General features: G+C 42.0%; 1 protein-coding gene across 1 annotated transcript in view; it reads left to right on the top strand.

Annotated features, from left to right (window-relative positions):
- Positions 1–22,446, top strand: part of LOC124605569 (venom carboxylesterase-6-like) — a 110,415-nt gene that overhangs the window by 7,188 nt on the left and 80,781 nt on the right. Inside the window, exons 2-4 of the mRNA XM_047137344.1 lie at positions 416–547; positions 17,737–17,881; positions 20,058–20,243. Of these exons, the coding sequence (XP_046993300.1) occupies positions 416–547; positions 17,737–17,881; positions 20,058–20,243 (463 nt within the window). The remainder of the gene's footprint in view (positions 1–415; positions 548–17,736; positions 17,882–20,057; positions 20,244–22,446) is intronic.

The following is a 22,446-nucleotide window of genomic DNA, read 5'->3' as shown; positions in this document are numbered from 1 at the left end:
ACGGCGTATTTCTTGCTCGAACAGTCCAAGGATGTACTGCCAGTTCATAGTGTCCAACGGGCACTATATTTCGGCGATCAGACATGTCGCCATCGTCAGCTGCGCTGATGGTTACATGTCTGATCGCCGAAATACTGTGCCCGTTGGACACTACGGACCGACTCATTAAATAGTACATAATTTGGGACGTTAAACCTGCCACTAAGTTAATTTATTTTGTGACAGGAATACCTAGAAACTACCTGTCACTCCATAGTCCCAATATTTACATTTCGATATTATCAAATGGCTAACACTGTTTAACTGCTCAAATACTCCGTACATTTGGAGAAACTACTGCAGAAATGTGACGTACTTTAATATGCGCTCAAGGTGTTTCTTATGTAATTCCTCAGTTCGTTTCGTTTTGTTACAGAGCCCTCAACCTCCTGACTCTTGGCTGAACATCCGCGATGCCACCGTCCCGGGCCCAGTATGCCCGCAGAATAAAGTGCTGGGGCCTGACGAGAGAGAGGACTGCCTATACCTAAATGTCTTCACGCCAGAGGTATGCTCGTACTTTATTGTTTAGTTCATCCTGTGTAGGGTTGTAACGACATTTAGACGTTGTACCTATCTATTGACGATAATATTGTAGTCTGAGTTATTAGCTTCGTGAAAGGTTCGTATCGTGTCTCTTATAAAAATTTATCAACAATGGGACGCATACGATGCCGCCACGAGATGAGATATCAGCAACATTGGGAAGAGGTGTAACGTCCTCAGTAACCCACAGAACTACTTCTGTTATCGTTTACTTTCAAGTCATATTAGGGAAAGTGCTCTCAAGACATATTTAACGATTCAGAATACAATATTAATTAATGTTAGAGTTATAAAAGCTCCCATACTTCGAATTTACGTGATGTTAGAAGTGGTACTGTAATGTAATAAAATAAAATATGAGCCGTAACTTATACAGAAAAGAAACACACATTAGTGCAATGGCTCAGCATAAAAGAGAAATAACTAATGTATGAATATTATTAACAGTGTAATACGTTGTTTAATTTAGCCCGCCGTGTATAAGCACTCAGTAAACTAGCTCAGTTCTCAGGGTAGTTACGTAATCGTCGATAGATCGTGGCTTCGTCTCGATTTCCCAATATAAGATAACAAGAGTAGCATCTACAAATGAAATCCTGTAATGGAACTGGAATCTTTTGACCAGACCTTTTCTACCTGGAATGTTATCTCGTGATATAAAGAAAATCTGTAAATAAAATTGTTAAATTATTAGTAGCTGCCTCCAGTCTCGTGGGATCTGAAATAAAGTTAATTGTTCCAACCGACGGCACGTCTCGAAGATGAGCTGAAAGAAAATGTTAAAGATTTTTCTAAGATGGCGCCTAACAACGAATATTCTTTTTTAAGGCCCATATCTACTTAAGGCAATAAAGGTATCAGATTTACAATAGATTGACCACATGCACAAATTTTTTTGACAAAATAACCATTATATTTTTAGGGTTTTCAGTACAACTTACATTATCAGCTGGTACAGCAAGATGAGCTTTACACAAGAACGTCCTCTTAGGTCCGAATCCAAGCAGATAAGATAAACGAATGACAAAGGAAAGATATTTCATGCATAGAAGCGCAAGAGTCCATGGAATAACATGTCCATTGTAGTTCTATCTCTTCTTCTTTGGCGTACTTGTCGATTATTTATAAAATCTGTCATAATATTTAGTTTACTTTTTTTTAACCCAATTCCACCCAGGAGAAACAGTACAGTACGAGGGAATCACTCAGCAGAAGAGTATGCTGCGGTGTGGAAGTGGTTTGCAATCAACTTTATTATCCAATCTGAAGAATTACCAACAAAACTGGCTTATAAACAAGAAAGAAATCTGGTGTGGATAAACGAAATAAAAATAAAATACTCCTAAAGGCTTATACAAGGGACGGACAAAAATAACGAAACACCAAAACCACAAGATATTACCATGCCTAGTACGGGATATGCCAACCGTTCGTATTCAAATCAGCTTCCAGTCTTCACGTAATGGATAAATGGAGGTGTCGTATGGTTTTCATGGGAATCTCATACCATTCGTCGACCAAAATAGCGGCAAGTTCAGGTAACGATGTAGGAAGTGAATAGCAATGATGCACTCTTCTATCCAATGCAGACCGCAATAGTTCAATACTACTGAGACCTGATAATTTTAGTGACCAGGGGACATGTGACAGTTCATCCTAGCTCTTATAAAACAAGTCATGGACTATGCGAGTTGTGTGAACAGCGGTCGTGTAGTCTTGAACCGAAGCGTTACCATTGGTGCACAAATATTCTACCATAGGATCGATTTGATCAGCTAGAACGGTCACTTAATGCTCGGCAGTAATGTGAAATTGCTTTCTAACCACGAGGCCTATTGAATACCACGCTATGGCTGCTCAAATCATCACCGAACCCCGCTGTATTTCACTCTTGGGACGAAAACTCTGCCAGAAATTGGAAACAGTTTGAAACTAGACTCATCCGATCAAATGATATTCTTCCATTGCTCCATATTTCACGTTTTATGGCTTCGACAACCCGTTTTCCTGTTATGGGCATCTGCATCACTGGCGTGTGGTTTTGGAAATCCAGGTCCCCCTGTAATTCCTACCTTATGGAGCTCCCTTTTTTGGTATTGGTAGGGTTCACGAATGCGACATTCACTTCTGGAGTGACTTTTACAGCTATCTCTTATTTTCTGTCACAGTCCTGTCCAATGACCATCCTTTACCATCACATAGTTTCTTCCGCGTTAGGACTTAAGGGATTATTTTTATCCCCTTTCCCTGAATGCGGTAACAATCTTCGATGCGCTACCACTCGAAACACGAAACACTTCTGCTACTTTGGTTACAGCACCACCCGCAAACGACCACTAACACTTTGCCCACATTCGAATTCAGTTAGTTTCGATACAATGCCACACAGAACACTGTTATGACCACGAATGACACTTGCACATGTGTCATTCATGATCAAATACAACAGAGTAGGGAAAAGTTGGGAAAGAGTACGCACTTAGCATTTAACCGCTCAGACCCAGTAGATAAGTTTAAAACAAACTTTTCTTATAATAAATTATTGCTGGCTTCATTGGGAACAACGTATAACGGTTGCAGCTGCCTAGCTTTTAACATAAACCTCAGATGTCTACATATGTAAGACATTGCTCGTTCGTACTCTTAGCCGCATAGTCTTGTGATGGTGCACGACATGTATTCAAAAAGTATGCACTAAAATAAATCACAAGAAAATTCAACATGTCCTTCATAACCTGTGCTTTCTTCGTAGCACTATTGGGAGCAATTATCACATTAATCCAGCGTTCAGTGATAGGCTGCTTGTAGACTTCACCACACCCTGGACAGTTTAAAACATGGGAGCGCTCCTTGGATTTGGATCTGGTTGTTCCTGAAGATGATTGCACGGATAAGTCCAGATTAGCCATAGAGATTCTGCGTTGTTGATACCGGTATTTTGTCTCTTCTTGGTTTTGCCTGATTTAGGTTGTTTGTTTAAGAATGCATTTTGTCAGATTTTCTTCTTTGTTATGTGTCGATCATATTTTGGCAGTGGATAAATACTCGACAGGCCTACGGCTGTTCGTATATCAGCTCTCTGAACTTAGTTTGTGTTACGCTCTTGGTTTTTTCCTGCTGACTGCACAGACAAATCATGTGTCACTGAGAAGCAGCACTTGTCCGTGGCCTCCTGTTATACTCCTCTGCCATCTTGAGTAGTTGGAAATTCAACTCTCTCAGTTATTTCTGATGGAGCAAAATCTTCTGATGCGAAGACATCCGGATTAAACCTGAACATTCCGTTTCACAAGGAGGATTTCTCAGCTGTTTAGATTGCGGCTACTCTAGAACATGAAGCTCGAGCAAAGCACTCACTTATGTCTGCCCAATGGGCCTTCCTGGATTAATAACCGTTAGAACCGAAGACGGTGGAGCGGGGAAGGGGGGAAGAGTTAGAGTAGGCACGTAATCTTTTCCGCTGTCTTACAGTGTACTCTTAACCGATTGGCCACACAGTTCAAGAAAATATCACAAATGGCAGTTTCTGCTTGGTTCCGCAGTTTTGCTGTGGTTTGTTGCTTAAAGAACGGTGATTCATTTGGCAAGTAGTTTAATTTCCTAGCGGACACCTAGACAGCGCTTACTGTTTGGATGTACAAGTAAAAGATTACTTAATCTAAAACAAAAGCTTATATTTAGCTGCTACAGCCCGTAAACCTGGAGGAGCTCTTCAAGATTACACGTGATGGCGTCAATATAGAACCAACAACTAAATGCAGTTTTCCGGTTTCGGTCAGCGTTGCCAACGAAGAGAAGATGCCACTGCGAACTCTAACCTGACGTGTACTCTTACTCTACCTTACCCTAACCTGCAGGCTTGGCCAGCAGCTGCAGTTTTGTTCAAGTACACATTTCTCGCGTTGTTACCATATTTGCGCCCGGTACCTGTAAACAGGGCATGTGTCCAGTAACACGGAACGATAATAAAATAGTAGTAACGTAGGTTCAAAGGCCTATGCGCAAGATGTACTATAAAGAAACAATAATAGAATAAAAATATAGTGTGCACCAAGGATAAATTTCAGGGAAAGAATTGTTTAAAAGAAACTAATGGAAGTAGCGTGTTTAGTAACCTCAGTGGGACTATACCACGAATGTACTACATTAAATGTATTAAGGTCCATAATGTACAACATGGAATGGCAGATAGCACATTCAGAAAATTCAGTTCAACTTCAGTAGCACAGAGCATCGTTCCTCTTAGGGAATCGAGTAAACGGCACACAGTAGAAAGCGCAGGTACTGCCTGTGCCCTCGAACAAGAGCAGTGTTAGGAGTCAGATGGAACGGCACGCTTTCTACGGTACTGCTCGGTGCAGTCGGCGCCATTATCTCTGATGTTGTGCTCCCAGGTGGACGGCCACTGTGCTGCCCCTTCTCTGGCTCGTTCACCGGCTAAGCCACAAGCAGCTAAGCGTTCTCCCCTTGCCGCCGCCTAGAAAAGACCCTCTCGTTACGCTGTTCCCGGCCAGAGGCAGAAGGTCGCTCCGTGTCTGCATACTTGAATCACCAGAAGGCATACAGCATGAAACTTTCTGGGAGATTAAAACTGTGTGCCGAACCGGGACTCGAACCCGAGTTCGACTCTCAGTCCGACACACAGTTTTAATCTGTCAGGAAGTTTCATATCAGCGCACAATCCGCTGCAGAGTGAAAATCTCATTCTGGACGCATACAGCAATCAGCCATTATTTATACAGGTCGATTTATTCCAGGACACGGAAATGCCAAGGGGCGGAGAAGTGTGCGGTCCGTCACTGGAGGCCAGGCACTGGCGCGGGGACCGAGCTTGTTCGGTATCGACGGGGCTGCAGCAAGGTGTTCCGTGTTCAGAACGGAGGAAGGGCATCCACTGATCCGCGTGAGGCCACCGCGGAGGTGAAAGCGAACAGCTACGGAAGGAAGCTCGACAGTGGCGCCTGGAGTGGGGGCGGTTAGCGTGGAGGCGGCAGCACAGTGGCGTTGCCGACCGTCGACACCGAGTGTCGCCTGCCGTTAATGTGCGGCGTAGTTTTGCTGGAGCAGCAGACGGCGTTCGCCTCCACGTGTTTAGAGCAGTGGTCGTTAAACTGCAGCCGGTGGGCCGCATGCACCCCGAATCATGTGTTCGCGCTGCCCAAGGGTCTCAGCCGTATTTTATAAAATTTGCTTCTCGCAACTGACCGCAAAAACTTCAACTAACATTAACAGCTTCTTAACACTTTGCCGTCCGCACGTCTCGTACAAATTTATTCGCTTGGCGCCGGCAGCGCTAGTTCGATTTACTTGGCTTGTCGCCGGCCGCTTGTCACCTTTCCGTTGATGACAGGCTTCAAACACATTGACTTTTGCGCGTTTTTATGTTCCTGAAATCCTCTATTTTGCCGTATCGTTCCAAAACCTCGTATTTTCTTTTCAAGTAACTTGTCTGCAAGTTCTACACTGTTATTATAATGATCCATGCAGAGGTGATGCCACTTTCCATCACAAGGTGTCAATACCTCCATCACTGTTTTCGCTGGAGGCTGTCCAGCGCCGGAATATTTCTGAATGAGGAAAGTATCCCGTACTCGAACCACACAGCATCCGAATGAATCTGCAGAATTTCATAATTTTCGACGAATTGTAAACTTCAAAATTTAACCGTCCACGCCACAGTACCATTCCTTCATCAGTTGAGATATTTTGACTTAGATTCAACCCTTTCTTTAAACTTTTTGGAAAAATAATCACTTACGAATTGCACTTTGAGAAGCTGGTCGCCATTATCCGGTTTCTTGTTGCTGTAGGAAAAATGTAAAAATGATAATATTTGTCTGAATCTGTTTCGGGACATCGTTTTGCGAAATATCGGTGTGTCTATCAACGGATTCGTTGACTAAAACCATCGATCCACGCTTTTCTTATAATTCCCATAAGGATAAAAAGCCCAAACCATTTTTTACGTTCGGGTCCCGTAACGTCGGTAAATTTGGCATTTTCAGTTTCCTTCTATCGCAATTTTGCCTGTAGTACTTGTTGGTTTCGTTGCTAATATATTCAATTAGATCGCTCCCAATATATAATTCTACGATATCCTCGACGCTCTGTGTATCTTTAGGAAATATATTTTGACCCGGGGATCCATCAAATTTATTACTGGTCCTCGGTAAATCAAAGTATGACCACTGTGCACTGTCTTCTTTGTCTGATTCAGCCGAATCAGTTGGCAACCGTAGCGTTCGCCGAATTCTTCTTGGTAGTATTTCACTATCTTCCTACGTTTCTGCTTCACTTTCATTTTTTTTTATATTCAGTGTCTTCTTCCCAATCGGCCAAATCGTCCGAATCGTCACACAAGACTTCCGCGCATTCATTGTAAATAATCCTACTGTCTCATTCGTCCGCAATGATGAAAGGGCACAAGTACTTATAAAAGCAAAAAACTTGTTGACGTGTGTAACTTCTGTTACCTAAACAAAATACCAACAGAATGCAGAAGATACTAAAGTGCTGTCGCCGGCCACTGCGCTTTACTATGCTCTCGACACCACCGTGGTATCGCCGGCCACTGAACGGTACTATGCACACGAACCCACTGTGGTGTCGCCGGCCGTTGACCGCTATTTCACGCGCGACACCACTGTGGTGTCGCCGGACGGCATAGTGTTAACAGCGTATTTTTCTTGCTCGGTAATAAATAAATATGCTTACGGAGATACAAATATTTTAAAATGAGCTTACTATTAATCGACGTTGGTGAATTTGGTCGTGATTTAATTGAAGTTTGCCGCTTACCTCAGGCAAGAGTGGTGATTAGCACGCCGGGTTTGGAGTTACTAGCAGTGAGAAGGGGCATAACACATTTCTTGTCTTCCAATGACCACAACTTCCGTGCATTCTCAACTAGTACCAGTCAACAGCTATACCATAGATGTCAAACGGAAGTAACGTGGATTCGTGAATACTCATTAGACACGATCATCTTAAAATGTGGCACATGATTACATGTTCGTAGCAAGTAGTATGAAAACAGATGAAAGCTGTTGAAATAAAATGGAATGAGTGGAAGAAAAATGACATCCAAAATTGTTAGCAAACATTTAAGATCGTGTCCCGTATTACCGTTATTAATTAACATAACATACTAATTTATGTAGAGTTCCAATTAATTGTTAGATCGTTAGGGGAAAGCGTGGTAAAACCGCCAGGGTGGGAAAAGTGGCTATTGTATACTTTTTTATCCTGAACAGCGCTACTGCCTGTCAAGAAGTGGTCACACTAGTTCTAATATACATCGCTAACGTTGTCAATGAGAATGACAGAAGAAACTTTCTCTGTCACTTTTTAGTAAAAACTTTTTTTGATTTTGAATCGTGTGATACAAAGTAAGTCATTTAGACACACATCAAAAAAGGTTTTTCATCACCTCGGTTCCGAGAGTTCCGGAACCTGTGTAGGAAATTGGAACAAAGATCAACGTAAACATCTTTTCCGCCCTTTTTATTGCTCATGAAAACCACACATTGCATGTTGTACCACCATACAGCGAGACATTCAGAGGTGGTGGTCCAGACTGCTGTACACACCGGTACCTCTAATACCCAGTAACACGTCTTCTTGCATTGATGCATGCCTGTATTCGTCGTGGCATACTATCCACAAGTTCATCAAGCCACTGTTCGTCTTGATAGTCCAACTCTTCAACGGCGATTTGGCGTTGATCACTCAGAGTGGTTGGTGGGTCACGTCGTCCATAAACAGCCCTTTTCAATCTGTCCCAGGCATGTTCGACAGAATTCATGTCTGGAGAACATGCTGGCCACTCTAGTCGATTTATTTATTTTATTTTGCGTTCGATATGCCAAATGTCTTACAGTACTATACACATTCAGCATGGGAAACTTAATTACCATGCAAATGTAACAAAACATTATTCATTTTAAATGTAGTTGTACGTATTACAGCATTTATAAACCTACAGGGCGTACATGTTGTAATCTATCAAAATATTTACACTTAAGCAGAAACACTTAAATTACAAAGCCAAGAAATGGCGCAGTCTGTGAGTCTATGCAGATTCTCTAGTGAACCGTCTCGAAGACCATGAATTTCACGCTCGATTATGTGCTGCATCGTCTGTATTTTGCCGCAGTCACAATGAGGATCGTCCACGTAGCCCCACTTGACCATCAGCTCGTTGCACCGTCCAACAGCAGTTCTCATTCTGTTTAGTGCCACCCAGGTTCTTCGAAGGATGTTGAGGCCAGGAACATGATCAGCCGGGTTCTTAAGGAGGTGTCCATTTTTAACATTTGCTTGTTGTCGTAGGTGTTTCCATTCTGCTATGGTGTCCCGATTGTTCGAGGGGTGGTTCCAGAAGGGATTTCTTGATTTTGATCGTGTCGGACCATGCAGATCAGCGAGTATTGGGAGTGTGATGTAAGCAACATTTTTTTTGCATTTCTCTTTGGATTACGTGTTGTCTACGGAGTGAGGGAGTTTCAGTGTTTGCCAGCACAGAGAGCCATGGTGTTGGGATAGGTCTCACTGTTCGAGTCATTGTTCGCAAGGTGTCATTTAGGCGAACATCTACATTACTGACGCGCGTACTGTTGGCCCATAAAGGTGCACAGTATTCTGGAACGCTGTAGACTAGAGCCAAGCAGGAAGTGCGAAGTGTCGTAGCATTACTTCCCCAGGTAGAAGCTGCGAGTTTCTGGATGGTATTGACTCTGCCTCTGAGTTTTTGGCTGACATCCTCGCTTATGTTCTTTGAATGTTAGGCTGCGGTCCAGTTTAATACCCAGGTATTTTTGGCGTTCTGTCATGTCTTATATTCTGGCCTGCTATATTCAAGGGCAGCTTCCTGTCTGCTTGCTTGTTTTTCAGATGCGTAACTGTGCTTAGTGTTTTTGATGCATTATGGTTCAGTTGCCAGGCCCTGTAGTAATTATAAAGCTGCACCAAGTCAGAATTTAGGCCTGATTCCAATTGTTCGAATGACTCTCTATGCAAAGCAGTAGCCAGATCATCGGCATATGCGAACTTCCGTGATTTTAAGTCCAGAATATCGGAGATATGCCCCTCTAGTCGAGCGATTTCGTTATCCTGAACGAAGTCATTCACAAGATGTGCACGATGGGGGCGTGAATTGTCCACGAAGACGAATACCTCGCCAATATGCTGCCAATATGGTTGCACTATCGGTCGGAGGATGGCGTTCACGCATCGTACAGCCGTTACAGCGCCTCCCATGACTACCAGCGGCGTACGTCGGCCCCACATAATGCCATCCCAAAACATCAGGGAACTTCCACCTAGCTGCACTCGCTGGACAGTATGTCTAAGGCGTTCAGCATGACCGGGTTGTCTTCAAACACGTTTCCCACGATTGTCTGGTTGAAGGCATATGCGACACTCATCGGTGAAGAGAACGTGATGACAATCCTGAGCAGTCCATTCGGCATGTTGTTGGGCCCATCTGTACCGTACTGCATGGAGTCGTGGTTGCAAAGATGGACCTCGCCCTGGACGTCGTGCAGTCTATTAGGCACAGTTTGCGTCGTAAAACGACGTGCTATGGCTGCACGAAAAGTATTCTTCAACATGGTGACATTGGCTCACAGTGTTCCTCCGAGCCATAATCCGTAGGTAGCGGTCATCCACTGCAGTAGTAGCCGTAGGGTGGCCTGAGCAAGGCATGTCATAGACAGTTCCTGTCTCTCTGCATCTCTTCCATGTCCGAACAACATCGCTTTGGTTCACTCCGAGACGCCTGGACACTTCCCTTGATGAGAGACATTCCTGGCACAAAGTAACAATGCGGACGCGATCGAACCGCAGTAGTGACCGTCTAGGCATTGTTGAATGAACTACAGACAACACGAGCCGTCTACGTCCTTCCTTCTGGAATGACTTGAACTGATCGGCTGTCGGACCCCCTCCGTCTAGTAGGCGCTGCACATGCGTGGTTGCTTACATCTTTGGGCGGGTTTAGTGTCATCTCTGAACAGTCAAAGGGACTGTGTCTGTGATACAATATTCACAGTCACCGTCTGTCTGCAGGAGTTCTGGGAACTGGGTTGACGCAAAATTTCTTTTGAAGTGTGATCATTCTTGTTATTTTACTAGTATATACCTAAATTGTATATCAATGTTTAAATGACATTTTTGGCCTACAAATGTATTTCTTTGATATCTCCTTCAGTTTGTTAGTAGCTTCGATGCATCACTAATGCCGACCTGGCTTCCAATCGGAAGAACTGACCAGACTCTTCCTCGCGGATAGTGGTTCAAACGGCTCTGAGCACTATGGGACTTAACATCTTAGGTCATCAGTGCCCTAGCCTTAGAACTATTTAATCCTAACTAACCTAAGGACATCACACACATCCATGCCCGAGGCAGGATTCGAACCTGCGACCGTAGCAGTCCCGCGGTTCCGGACTGCAGCGCCTAGAACCGCGGATAGTGGCCAAGGTGTTTAACCAAATAAGAGTTATCTACTTCCAAAAAACACGCATAATACAACAGATAACATTGACTTCTAAAAGTTTTCTATATTCACCATTTTATCTCTTTGGGACAATTTTGAATTAAGTATCTCATATTACTTAAAACCGTCTCTGTTCTGGTCTAATACAAACGTCCGATTGAAACGGTCTGCTGTAGCGGCTTGGTAATTTTCCAGATACTAAGACATGAAGATGCCTAGAACATATGCCCAGAAATAAAAAAGAAAGAGAAAACAAATACGGAGTCGTGCTGCAATGGCACTGGCCACGTTATCCACTTTGACATGGAATATTGGTCACTATGTAACCGTTCAAAAATAAATAAATAACTAAATAAAATCTAGTTCGTGTGTATAGTTCCATTTATCATTTAAAATATTTGATTTGATACCTTGTAAAACTTAGAATTAAAATATGTAAGTGGTAACTTTCTAACCATGGTGTCGTGAAATTCCCTTTGAGTGACCACTTCACCCCCCACCCCCCAACCACCTCCCTACGCTCATGTGGCCCGAGATGTCTTCCGACAACGCAAATATTTGCTCTAGAGCTAAAAAGTTTGACGACCTTTTGTCTAGAGGATACGGCAGCTGGGAGCCAGCAAGCAATTGCGAAAGAGAGATTTCCTTTGCAACGAATCGAATGCCATGCATAAAACTGATCCTCGAGACAAGTGTACCTACTGCAGCGCCTTGGCGTTTTATTCTGAGTATCATCTGTTTAGCATGGTTATTTTCGTGTACATCTAAGGGCCAAAACTGTATGTGCTGTGAACAACTGTCGGTTGTGTAGTCTGTCATCTGAATGGTGAAGGCGAGGTTATGAGGGACTACCCGTTTTGAGAAAAAATCGAAATATAGTAACAAAATGTAGGAACAGGCAATGATAACAACGCTTATTAATAACCAAAGCACAGTTCACGGCGGTAGTTCTTGTTACAGGTCGCGTTGTAAATTACTTACACTCCTGAGAACTGAAAGAATAGGAAAATATCACGCAAACGTTTCAGAACATACGCATTTATTTGCTGGAGGAAATATAAACGTGCAAACACATGCAACATCATGTCTACAACACAGTAAAAAGCTGCTTCTTCTTTCCCCTTTCTGTCTTCCTTCCTTGCTCAGTACTAAATAACATCGAAAATTATTTTTCTCGTCATATAATTCTGACATTTCCACTGTTGAAATAATTTTCATTAAAACACGTGTATTTATTTACGTTTTTGTTTATGCATAGTGTAGCTTTTTCTCTGTAAAACGTAAATACGTTTCTACTTCCTCATATTTTTTTCTCTCCTGTAAGAGAACACTATTAGGAAGTATTACCAGGACTTTGGATAAGATTTCAGCGACTCATAAAAAGAAAGCAAACAACGGAATAAAGATTAAGAAGACGCGACAGCATAATATCCATTTCTGTAATAGGAATGAGCTCCCCCAGAATAGGTTAAAATCCGGTGTCATCAGACGCCGTTGTACTCCCCTGTTTCTACGCATGCTCAGGCGCACCTTAACATGGAAATTTAGAAGACAATCGCACCATCCATAGATTATTGACTTTATAGACACTCTTACATCATGACGGGTTCGAATTTACACGCAGGCACAAAAGGCACCGGAACTTCGAGAAGTCGATATTGACCAGAAAGTCGCTCGTATGAAACAGGTTTAAGAGTTACTTGTGTCATTCTGTTGTATAGACCCTTGGGTCCGTGTTAAATTAGAGTATTGTCAAGATTATGAACTGATGAAACGGTGTGGCCACTAATTGGCCTGTAATTTGAGGAGCAGTGTCTTCTGTAAGTCAGTTATATCTCGATGTAAAATTTAAGGCCGTGTGAGACCTGAACACTGTAAAGCAGTGATTTATCTGGGCAACAGTATTTTGGTGATACGCTTTCAGTGGTTCAAGTTGTCTGTTTACGTGCCTTGTTAATTGATTTACGTTTTTTTATTCTTTCGCTGTAGGGCCTGCTTCGTGTCCGTGCTGTCGCTTGGTATTTGCTTAGGTGTGGGTCGCAATGGAGTGTCCTCGTGCGAACTTGTTGACAAGTGCAAGTTGTTTCAAGTAACGTCCACTGGCCGTTTCGTAAAGTATCTATATTGGATGAGATATGTTTATTAGGTTAAGATTTTCTGATTATGTATTCATTTGTGCATCCCTAAAGCTTTTCTTTATACTGTGGGCTGATAGCTTATTTTCATGAAATTTTATGTTGTAAAATTGGGTGTACAGTCAGTTGGATAGTTAAGTTTAAACTAACGGTTCATTTTGTGCTATGTATGCGCTCAGATATTTGCGTGGTTCATACTGTTTGTAAAATTAAATTACAGTTGGTTGAGAGTCCACGCTCGCGCAACCCTCAGCCAAACTTCAGTCCCACAGAAACCCCGCGTCACAATTTTCATGTCAAAACTACATACTCCCCTAAAAGTAGTACGCGAACTGAAGATTGGTGAAAATACGAAACGAATCTTGGCATAAATGAAGCTACATAAAAAGTCACCGCTTGCTATGTTTCCTAAATCCTAGAACACTATAGAGGGAAATCGTTACATCGCTACTAAACCATCGTAAATTTTACTGCTCCAAATTTTATTCAAAGAAAGTCTTCATTTACATCTTATGCACTAGTTAATTACGGTTATTTTATTTACAAGTATATGTTATATGCGAAATAAATACGATACGTTCTGTTTTATCCCCTATAATATTAATGTCACTGCTCAAAACTTTATTAGAAAACAATTCATAATTTGTGTTATGCGTTAACTCCAGGAGTATAAGGTGTACAACTTTGCTTCCGCCGTTTGCCGATAGGTGGCGACAACGGTAAGTAGCGGTCGAAAGAAACAGATCGCAGACGTCAGACAGTTAGCTTGGACCTCGGTCAACATTACCTCATTCAAACATTAGTCGATTTGTGTCTGCATCATAAAGTTGTTTTTGATTCAAAATGTCAGTTTACGAGCCTAATTCTCATCATTTGCGGGAGGCATTACTGCTTTGTTTCAATACGAAGAAAACAGCAGCTGAGTCTCATCGAATGCTCTCAAGTACGTATGGTAAGGGCGCTATTAGTGAAAGAACGTGTTGTGAGTGGTTTCAACGATTCAAGAACGGTGATTTTAACGTCGTAGACCGGCATAGTGGTAGAAGAGATAATGTTTTCGAAGACGCAGAATTGGAGACATTGCTGAGCGAAGACTCGCGCGATACTCAAGATGGATTGGCACGATTAGTGGGAATGACACAGCAAGCCATTTCAAAACTTCTCAAGGCTATGGACATGATTCAGAAGGACGGAACTTGGGTTCCGTGTGAGCTGAAACCAAGAGACATTGAACGCCGTTTTTGTGTTTGTGAACAGTTGCTTAAGAGGCAAAAACGGAAGGGATTTCTGCATCACATTGTGACCGGGTACGAAAAATGGTTTCATTACGGTAACCGTAAACCCAAAAAATCATGGGGATATCCCGGTCATGCTTCCACGTCGACAGCCAAACCGAATATTCACGGCTCCAAGATCATGCTCTGCATCTGGTGGCACCAGCTCCGCGTCGTGTACTATGAGGTGTTAAAACCAAGTGAAACAATCACAGGTGGTCGTTATCGAACTCAATTAATGGGTTTGAGCAGACCATTGAAAGACAAACGGCCGCAATACAGTGAGAAGGCACGAAAAAGTGATTTTGCAGCACGACAACGCTCGACCCCACGTTGCTAAAGGAGTCAAAACGTACTTGGAAACGTTAAAATGGGATGTCCTACCCACCCGACGTATTCTCCAGACATTTCTCCCTCTGACTATCACCTGTTTAGATCAATGTCGCATGACCTGGCTGACCAACACTTCCGATCTCATGAAGAAGTCACAAATTGGATCGATTCGTGGATCACTTCAAAAGATGAACAATTTTTTCGATGCGTGATTCATACACTGCCCGAAATATGGGAGAAAGTAGTGGCTAGCGATGGAAAATACTTTGAATGATACATGTGTAACCAATTTGTTTCATTAAAGCCTCAAATGTTGGCGAAAAAACGGCGGAAGCGAAGTTGTACACCTTGTAATATACATACAAAACGAGAGTCTTCGGCTGTAGACACTACTATTACAATCCAAGCAAGACCTATATCGGTGTTCTGCTCACATTACTCTTCAGAAGTGGTTACAAAATGTCGTCGTCATTCTTCGTTTAATCGAAGGACAAAATTAGCATTCTTTCCTCCCTTGGCATTTTTGTTGTCTTCAGTTAATTCTCCATCTTCTGTGTCTTTATCAGCTTCTTCAAGGAAATCATCTTATATCTTGGTATATCAGCACCATCCATATTGCGCTAATTTTAGTAGCAGAAGACGAGATTAGCACTGGAGAGGGCCAATATGATTAAACTAACATTCATCTAATCGTGACTGCTTGGTAGTTCACCTAAGATGCCACACTAATTTGAATTCTAACGAATATGCCTACTATTAGAAAACAAGCACACCATTACAAAACATTCCTAATATTTACGACAAAAATATCAATGTCAGCAAACCGTGTAGTGTAACGACGCAAGTTTTGTATAAATGATTTTCTTTTGACATATGACCATGTGCAGACTTCGTCACCTAAGTCAGTTACAACACACTTCAAAAATTATTTAAATTCTTTTTAAATTGTCTCTGAATGGTTCTTGAACGAAACTGTAAAACATCATCATTTGAGTCGTATGCGCAGAATTTCGTCACTCAGTCCAATTTGTTTGTGCAAACCTTTTCAATTTAGATGTCGTTTTGTTTCTTCTCAGAAATTATATTAATGCAAGTTATCTGATTCAGAAAATATTAGAACCACACTGAATAAACTTTCCAGATTCAAACTCGCGATGAACGTTGTCAAAATTAATAATCAATTCATTCACATAATTCTTCATAAATAAATTCTCGGAACACGTATTTGAGCTTTAGCAGTATCCACTAGTTTATTATCTTCCTACATATAGACGTGAACCTGAGCCTTGACAAGATAGGACCGAACATTTACAACATGATTAAACTTTCTATGACATCGTTGTTGTAGAAAATTACAAAATCTAGTTTATTATCTTCCTACATATAGACGTGAACCTGAGCCTTGACAAGATAGGACCGAACATTTACAACATGATTAAACTTTCTATGACATCGTTGTTGTGGAAAATTACAAAATCTTATTTTTTCAGTTTTTAGAAGCACGACGCAACAACTCGGTTTCAGGATCTTCCGTTGCTCTCTGGCTGTCGACCCGCGACGTATAGTGGCCAGCAATTTTCTCTCTGGCCCCGGCAGTGAAGATGCTGTCTCCGTTCGTTGCGCCGCCCTCTCAGTACATGAAACATAAAAAAATAAGTACAAAACTTTAGATAATTCACAACAATTACAAAGATTACAAAAATACATAAACAAAACACTAAATTAAATTTATATTCACCTGCAAACTGGGCTGACAATGGTAGATGGGTGACGCTTCAATTTCGCGTCCCACTACAACCGCTGGAATCAGACAATAAATAATCCAGTCTTTCTTAACAACGATGTTCATTGTTAAGGTACTCAAGAGTATGTGTCGCTAATGAGTCCAGAATGGCGGGAACCGCAAAGAGATATCAACTGCAATCGTAAATTTTACGGAGGTTTAGTAAAATAGGGTTAAGTAATTGAGCTTTCACCTTATGCTCAATGGCAATGGAGAAGCCGTTTACTAAAAATTGTTCTTCGGCACCGCCAGTAAACAAACACTGACGAAAAAGGAACGGGACCAACTGTACAAATTTCTTTAGTTAGTTGTGTTCGGCTTCAATTTAGGACAAAAAATTTTATATTCATCCTTTCCATTGCCTAAAAGAATTCTGACTGTCGTTCTCCATGAGACTGGGATCCAGTTCCACCTTACGTGCTTGCGATGGAGCACAAGTTGACGTCTGCAATAAACTGTCCGTGAACTGCTAGGGAGAGACCAATTGCTTGCGATGGAGCACAAGTTGACGTCTGCAGTAAACTGTTCGTGAACTGCTAGGGTGAGACCAATTTTGATATTTAAGGTCATAAATACAGTTCACAGTACAAACAAACAAAGCACTAATACGCCTAGACAAATTATAGCACTTCATAAATAATGCGAGCACCCTCATTCCTTTTGAGTCTACCAATTATACCGCTGAGTTTGTGATAAGAAGATAGCTGTTAACGTAACTTTTCTGTCCCTCTATCTTCTCATTTTTGCTCCTTTCTTCTTTCTCTTATTTTCTTTTAAATGGAAAGCTAGTCATCTCTTTCTGATTACGGAGATGTTGCGTAGCTTCTGCCAGCTGATTTGTACTTTAACGCCATCCGTTACAAAAATATAATATCAAAAGTAACCATTAGAGTCCGATGGTGAAAATTCTGTAGAGAATGTGCGTGCGACTGAGTGAAATATTCAACAAATTTTTTTGACTTATTAATTTTCATGTTTTCTCATTTCAGCCAGTTGCCTCTTAAGGTGAATGCCACGTTGTGCATTTTCGTAAGAATTTCATATTTGCTGGTATTGTGAAACTACATTCTGGATAGTTAATTCAGAACTGTTTGTAACGCATACAGGTGTAATTTAAATGTTTTTCAGTTAAAACCTGCTGTCCCTCTTCCGGTAATGTTTTTCATTCATGGAGGCGGTTGGATAGGAGGCACTGCAAAAGGGTACGAGGCGGGCTATCTCCTTGATCACGACATCGTTCTCGTCACCATCAACTACCGTATCGGTGTTCTAGGTAAGCAAATGTGTTCAAAGTGATCTGATTTGAAATTAACCAGATAATATGAAAACGCTGCATTGTACACGGAACACGATTACAAATACAAGTAGACAATTTTCATGCTATTAATCTGCTTGCTGTGAAAGGGTTCCCAATTACACTGTTGTTCAAAATTTAATCTCCAAAGAAGGAAACCAACATATTTTTCTGATTAATTCTCATTTGCTTTGCTTTCTTCAGTTGTTATGTGAAAGACCACCACTGGTTTGACTGTTGTTTCGTCTGCGTGTCTTCCCTCGTATCATGATGTCCCGGTGCCCCTAGCAATTTCTGACAAAAACTTAACGCTGCCACGTTGCTCACAACTGGAGAACCGCCGAACACGTGAAACAGAGCTCATGACAACAAACACTGCAAACTAAGACTTTCGGAGGGATGACAGGTTTCCAAATAATACAACACGCTGTTTGGCAGGAGCGCTGTCTGGAGCAGCAGTTATGGTTGTGGTTTGTTGATTCCCTATTCGTGTTTCGTAAGAAAGTACCCTTAAAAATGATGGGTGGAGGCGTTGCAGCCGTTCAAGTGGAACACTTTATTTAAGACTATAAATTTATTGAGTAAAGTAATCCCTATAGTAATCTCTGTTAGAATAGTGTTTTGATTTCTAGTTCCTTGTAAATGTGTTGAGTATATGAGTATATGGTTGTGCTATATTGTATATGAAGCACCTCTGACTTCAGTATGCGCTACGGGACGAGGAAATGGGGTTATGTGTGTGGTTTCAATGTTTAAGGTTGTGCTTGGTGTTTTGTGTGTGTCTGGTATCGGTCTCTAAAGTGGCGCGTAGCGGTTGTTTTGGGCGTTTGGGAGAAGCCTCTGGTGGTTCTTGTCCTAAACTTAGAATGAGGATGTGGGGCGCTATTTGTATTGTTTCGTAAAATTTTGTGGATTTGTCCTCAATAAATGAGTAGATTGTGGGATGCCCTAAAAGATCTCTCATATATGTGTCGGGGACGTACCTACCAGCGCCTGAGAAGATACGGAAAACTTTGCTTTGCAGACACTTCAGTCTTGTTATTATAGTGTCTTGTGCCATAGACCACACTTCTGAGCAATACTGTATGACCTGACGTACGTACTGGCGCCAGAGGAGTAGTCTGCACTCTACGGTTAGTAAGTCACCTTTCACGAGTGGATACAACCTACAGAAAAGTGTGAAGCATTTGTTTGCTGCAGTAGTGAGATGCTTGTTCCGTGTTAGGCGTCGATCTATCTCAAGGCCCAGTTATGTTACAGAATTTCTCCAAATCAATTCCCTGCCGTCATTGATGGTCAGGGAGCTTGATTTTGGGGGTGAAGTAGATCGCCTGGCACTTTGTGAGGTTGATCCTGATGTTCCATCAATTACACAACTGCGTAATCTTGTCCAGGTGTTGCTGCAGGTTGCGATGTATTTGGAGGAGACTGCCTTTACTTTTTCAGACGGTGGTGTCATGGGCATAGAGAGCAATCTCTTCACCGATTTGCTTAGGAATGTCATTTGTGTATGTGGTATAAAGGACCGGACCTAAAACCGAACCTTTCTGGATGCCTGATGCAATTTTCCGTGTCTAGCGGCACTTGTCTCCGTTCCTTACGAAAAACTGTCGCCCTGTAAGGAAGGAGTGAACGATCTATATTATGTGACCTGGGCACTCAATTTGATCTACTTTGTAAACTAGGCCATCGCGCCCGACACTATCAAGTGCCTTCTCTATGCCCAGGAACACTGTTCGTGTTGTTCCTCTCCTTGCCCTGGCCAGGCAAGCAGAGGGATTGCTGGAAAATGGAATGCTCGGTGCGCAATCCAAACAGTTCCAGAACAATGATATTGTTTTCAGTCAGAAACTGACAAAGGGGTAAAAGGATGATTAACTCTAGGGTTTTTGTGAGGCCAGTTGGGAGGAAAGTGTGTCTGTTGACTTCGGGAAGGAGTAAATTCTTGTTAGGTTTGGGTAGGGTGATGATCTTCGCAGCTTTCCTCGCTGTGAGAATGTATGCTAGCTACAGGCAGGCGCTATAAACGCTTGCGAGGAATGCTATGGCCGGACGAGTTTAAAGAAACTGACCAAAGAACATTAATTTTACTCCATTTACACCTGGTCAGTGATCATTCATGGAAGCTTGATAAACAATTTTTATTTTTTTACAGGTTTCCTAAGCACGGACGATGAAGTTTGTCCGGGTAATTACGGTCTCAAGGACCAAGTGGCAGCGTTGAAGTGGGTTCAGCAGAACATCGAGGCGTTCGGCGGTGACCCTGGCAACGTGACGATCTTCGGCCAGAGTGCGGGAGGAGCTAGTGTGAACTACCATATGTTGTCCCCTCTTTCTAAAGGTACGTTCTGATAGCTAAACACACATATTTAGACTAGGGACATATTTCTAATATACAGGGTGATCCATTGATCGTGACTGGGCCAAATATCTCAAGAAATAAACATCAAACGAAAAAACTACAAAGAACGAAACTTGTCTAGCTTGAAGGGGGAAACCAGATAGCGCTATGGTTGGTCCGCTAGATGACGCTGCCAGAGGTCAAAAGGATATCAACTGCGTTTTTTTAAATAGGAACTCCCATTTTGTATTACATATTCGTGTAGTACGTAAAGATATATTAATGTTTTATTTTGACCACTTTTTTCGCTTTGTGGTAGATGGTGCTGTAATAGTCACAAACACATGGCTCACAATTTTAGACGAACAGCTGGTAACAGGTAGGTTTTTTTAAATTAAAATACAGAACGTAGGTACGTTTGAACATTTTATTTCGGTTGTTCCAATGTGATACATATACCTTTGTGAACTTACCATTTCTGAGCGTGATTACCTATAAATACCACATTAATGCAATAAATGCTCAAAATAATGTCCATCAACCTCAATGCATTTGACAATACGTGTAACAACATTCCTCTCAACAGCGAGTAGTTCGCCTTCTGTAATGATCGCACATGCATTGACAATGCGCTGACGCATGTTGTCAGGCGTTGTCGGTGGATCACGATAGCAAATATCCTTAAACGTTCCCCACAGAAAGAAACTCGGGGATGTCAGATCCGATGAACGTGCGGGCCATGGTATGGTGCTTCGACGACCAATCCACTTGTCATGAAATATGCTATTCAATATCGCTTCAACCGCACGTGAGATATGTGCCAGACATCCATCATGTTGGAAGTACATCGCCATTCTGTCATGCAGTGAAACATCTTGTAGTAACATCGGTAGAACATTACGTAAGAAATCAGCATACATTGCACCATTTAGACTGCCATCGATAAAATGGGGGCCAATTATCCTTCCTCCCATAATGTCGCACCATACATTAGCCCGGCAACGTCGCTGATGTTCCACTTGTCGCATCCATTGTGGATTTTCCGTTGCCCAATAGTGCATATTATGCCGGTTTACGTTACCGCTGTTGGTGAATGACGCTTCGTCGCTAAATAGAACGCGTGCAAAAAATCTGTCATCGTCCCGTAATCTGTCTTGTGCCCAGTGGCAGAACTGTACACGACGTTCAAAGTCGTCGCCACGCAATTCCTGGTGCACAGAAATATGGTACGGGTGCAATCGATGTTGATGTAGCATTCTCAACACCGACGTTTTTGAGATTCCCGATTCTCGCGCAATTTGTCTGCTACTGATTGCGGATTAGCCGCGACTGCAGCTAAAACACCTAGTTAGGTATCACCATTTGTTGCAGGTCGTGGTTGACGTTTCACATGTGGCTGAACACTTCCTGCCGGCGGGAGTGGCCTAGTGGTTCTAGGCGCTTCAGTCTGGAACCGCGCGACCGTTACGGTCGCAGGTTCGAATCCTGCCTCGGATATGGATGTGTGTGATGTTCTTAGGTTAGTTAAGTTTAATTAGTTCTAAGTTCTAGGGGACTGATGACCACAGATTTTAAGTCCCATAGTCCTCAGAGCCATTTGAACTATTTGAACCTATGGCAGCGCCATCTAGCGGGCCATCTGATTTCCCCCTTCAGGCTAGACGAGTTCCGTTCTTTGTAGTGTTTTCGTTTGATTCTTATTTCGTGAGATATTTTGCCCGGTCTCTATCAATGGATCACCCTGTATAATTTAGCTATTGTTGTGATTGCTCGAGAGGAATAAAATAATTAGAATGCTTAAAATTTACGCTTTGGTTAACAAAATTGGTTAAACAGGGTCAGTTATATGAAGCAAGAGACAAATGTTTAAAAAATAGCTTTATTTGTATGTAGGATGATGACCTCCTCAGTTTTCCTCTCTGTATGTGGGACAGATGAAGCGATAAGATGTATGCAATTTCTCCGTATACTTTCTATTTGATAGCGTTGCTAGAACCGGAGGCATTAATTGTTCTCTTTTTTTACATTTTTAAATGCAACTCCGTTGATAATACTAAATGAACTTAATATATTCTTTATCTTCTCATACATTACAAATAAAAGGTAAATCTCTAATAAATCTCATCGAACATAAATGGTGAGAACGTGAGCTGTTTACAGCTTCTCCTCTGTTATGAAAGTGACTAATGTACAGCTGGAACCA

The sequence above is a fragment of the Schistocerca americana genome, chromosome 3, assembly GCF_021461395.2.
Source record: "Schistocerca americana isolate TAMUIC-IGC-003095 chromosome 3, iqSchAmer2.1, whole genome shotgun sequence".
Lineage (NCBI taxonomy): Eukaryota > Metazoa > Arthropoda > Insecta > Orthoptera > Acrididae > Schistocerca > Schistocerca americana.
The sequence above is the reverse complement of the archived record's forward strand: the minus strand, read 5'-3'. Positions and strand labels throughout refer to the sequence as shown.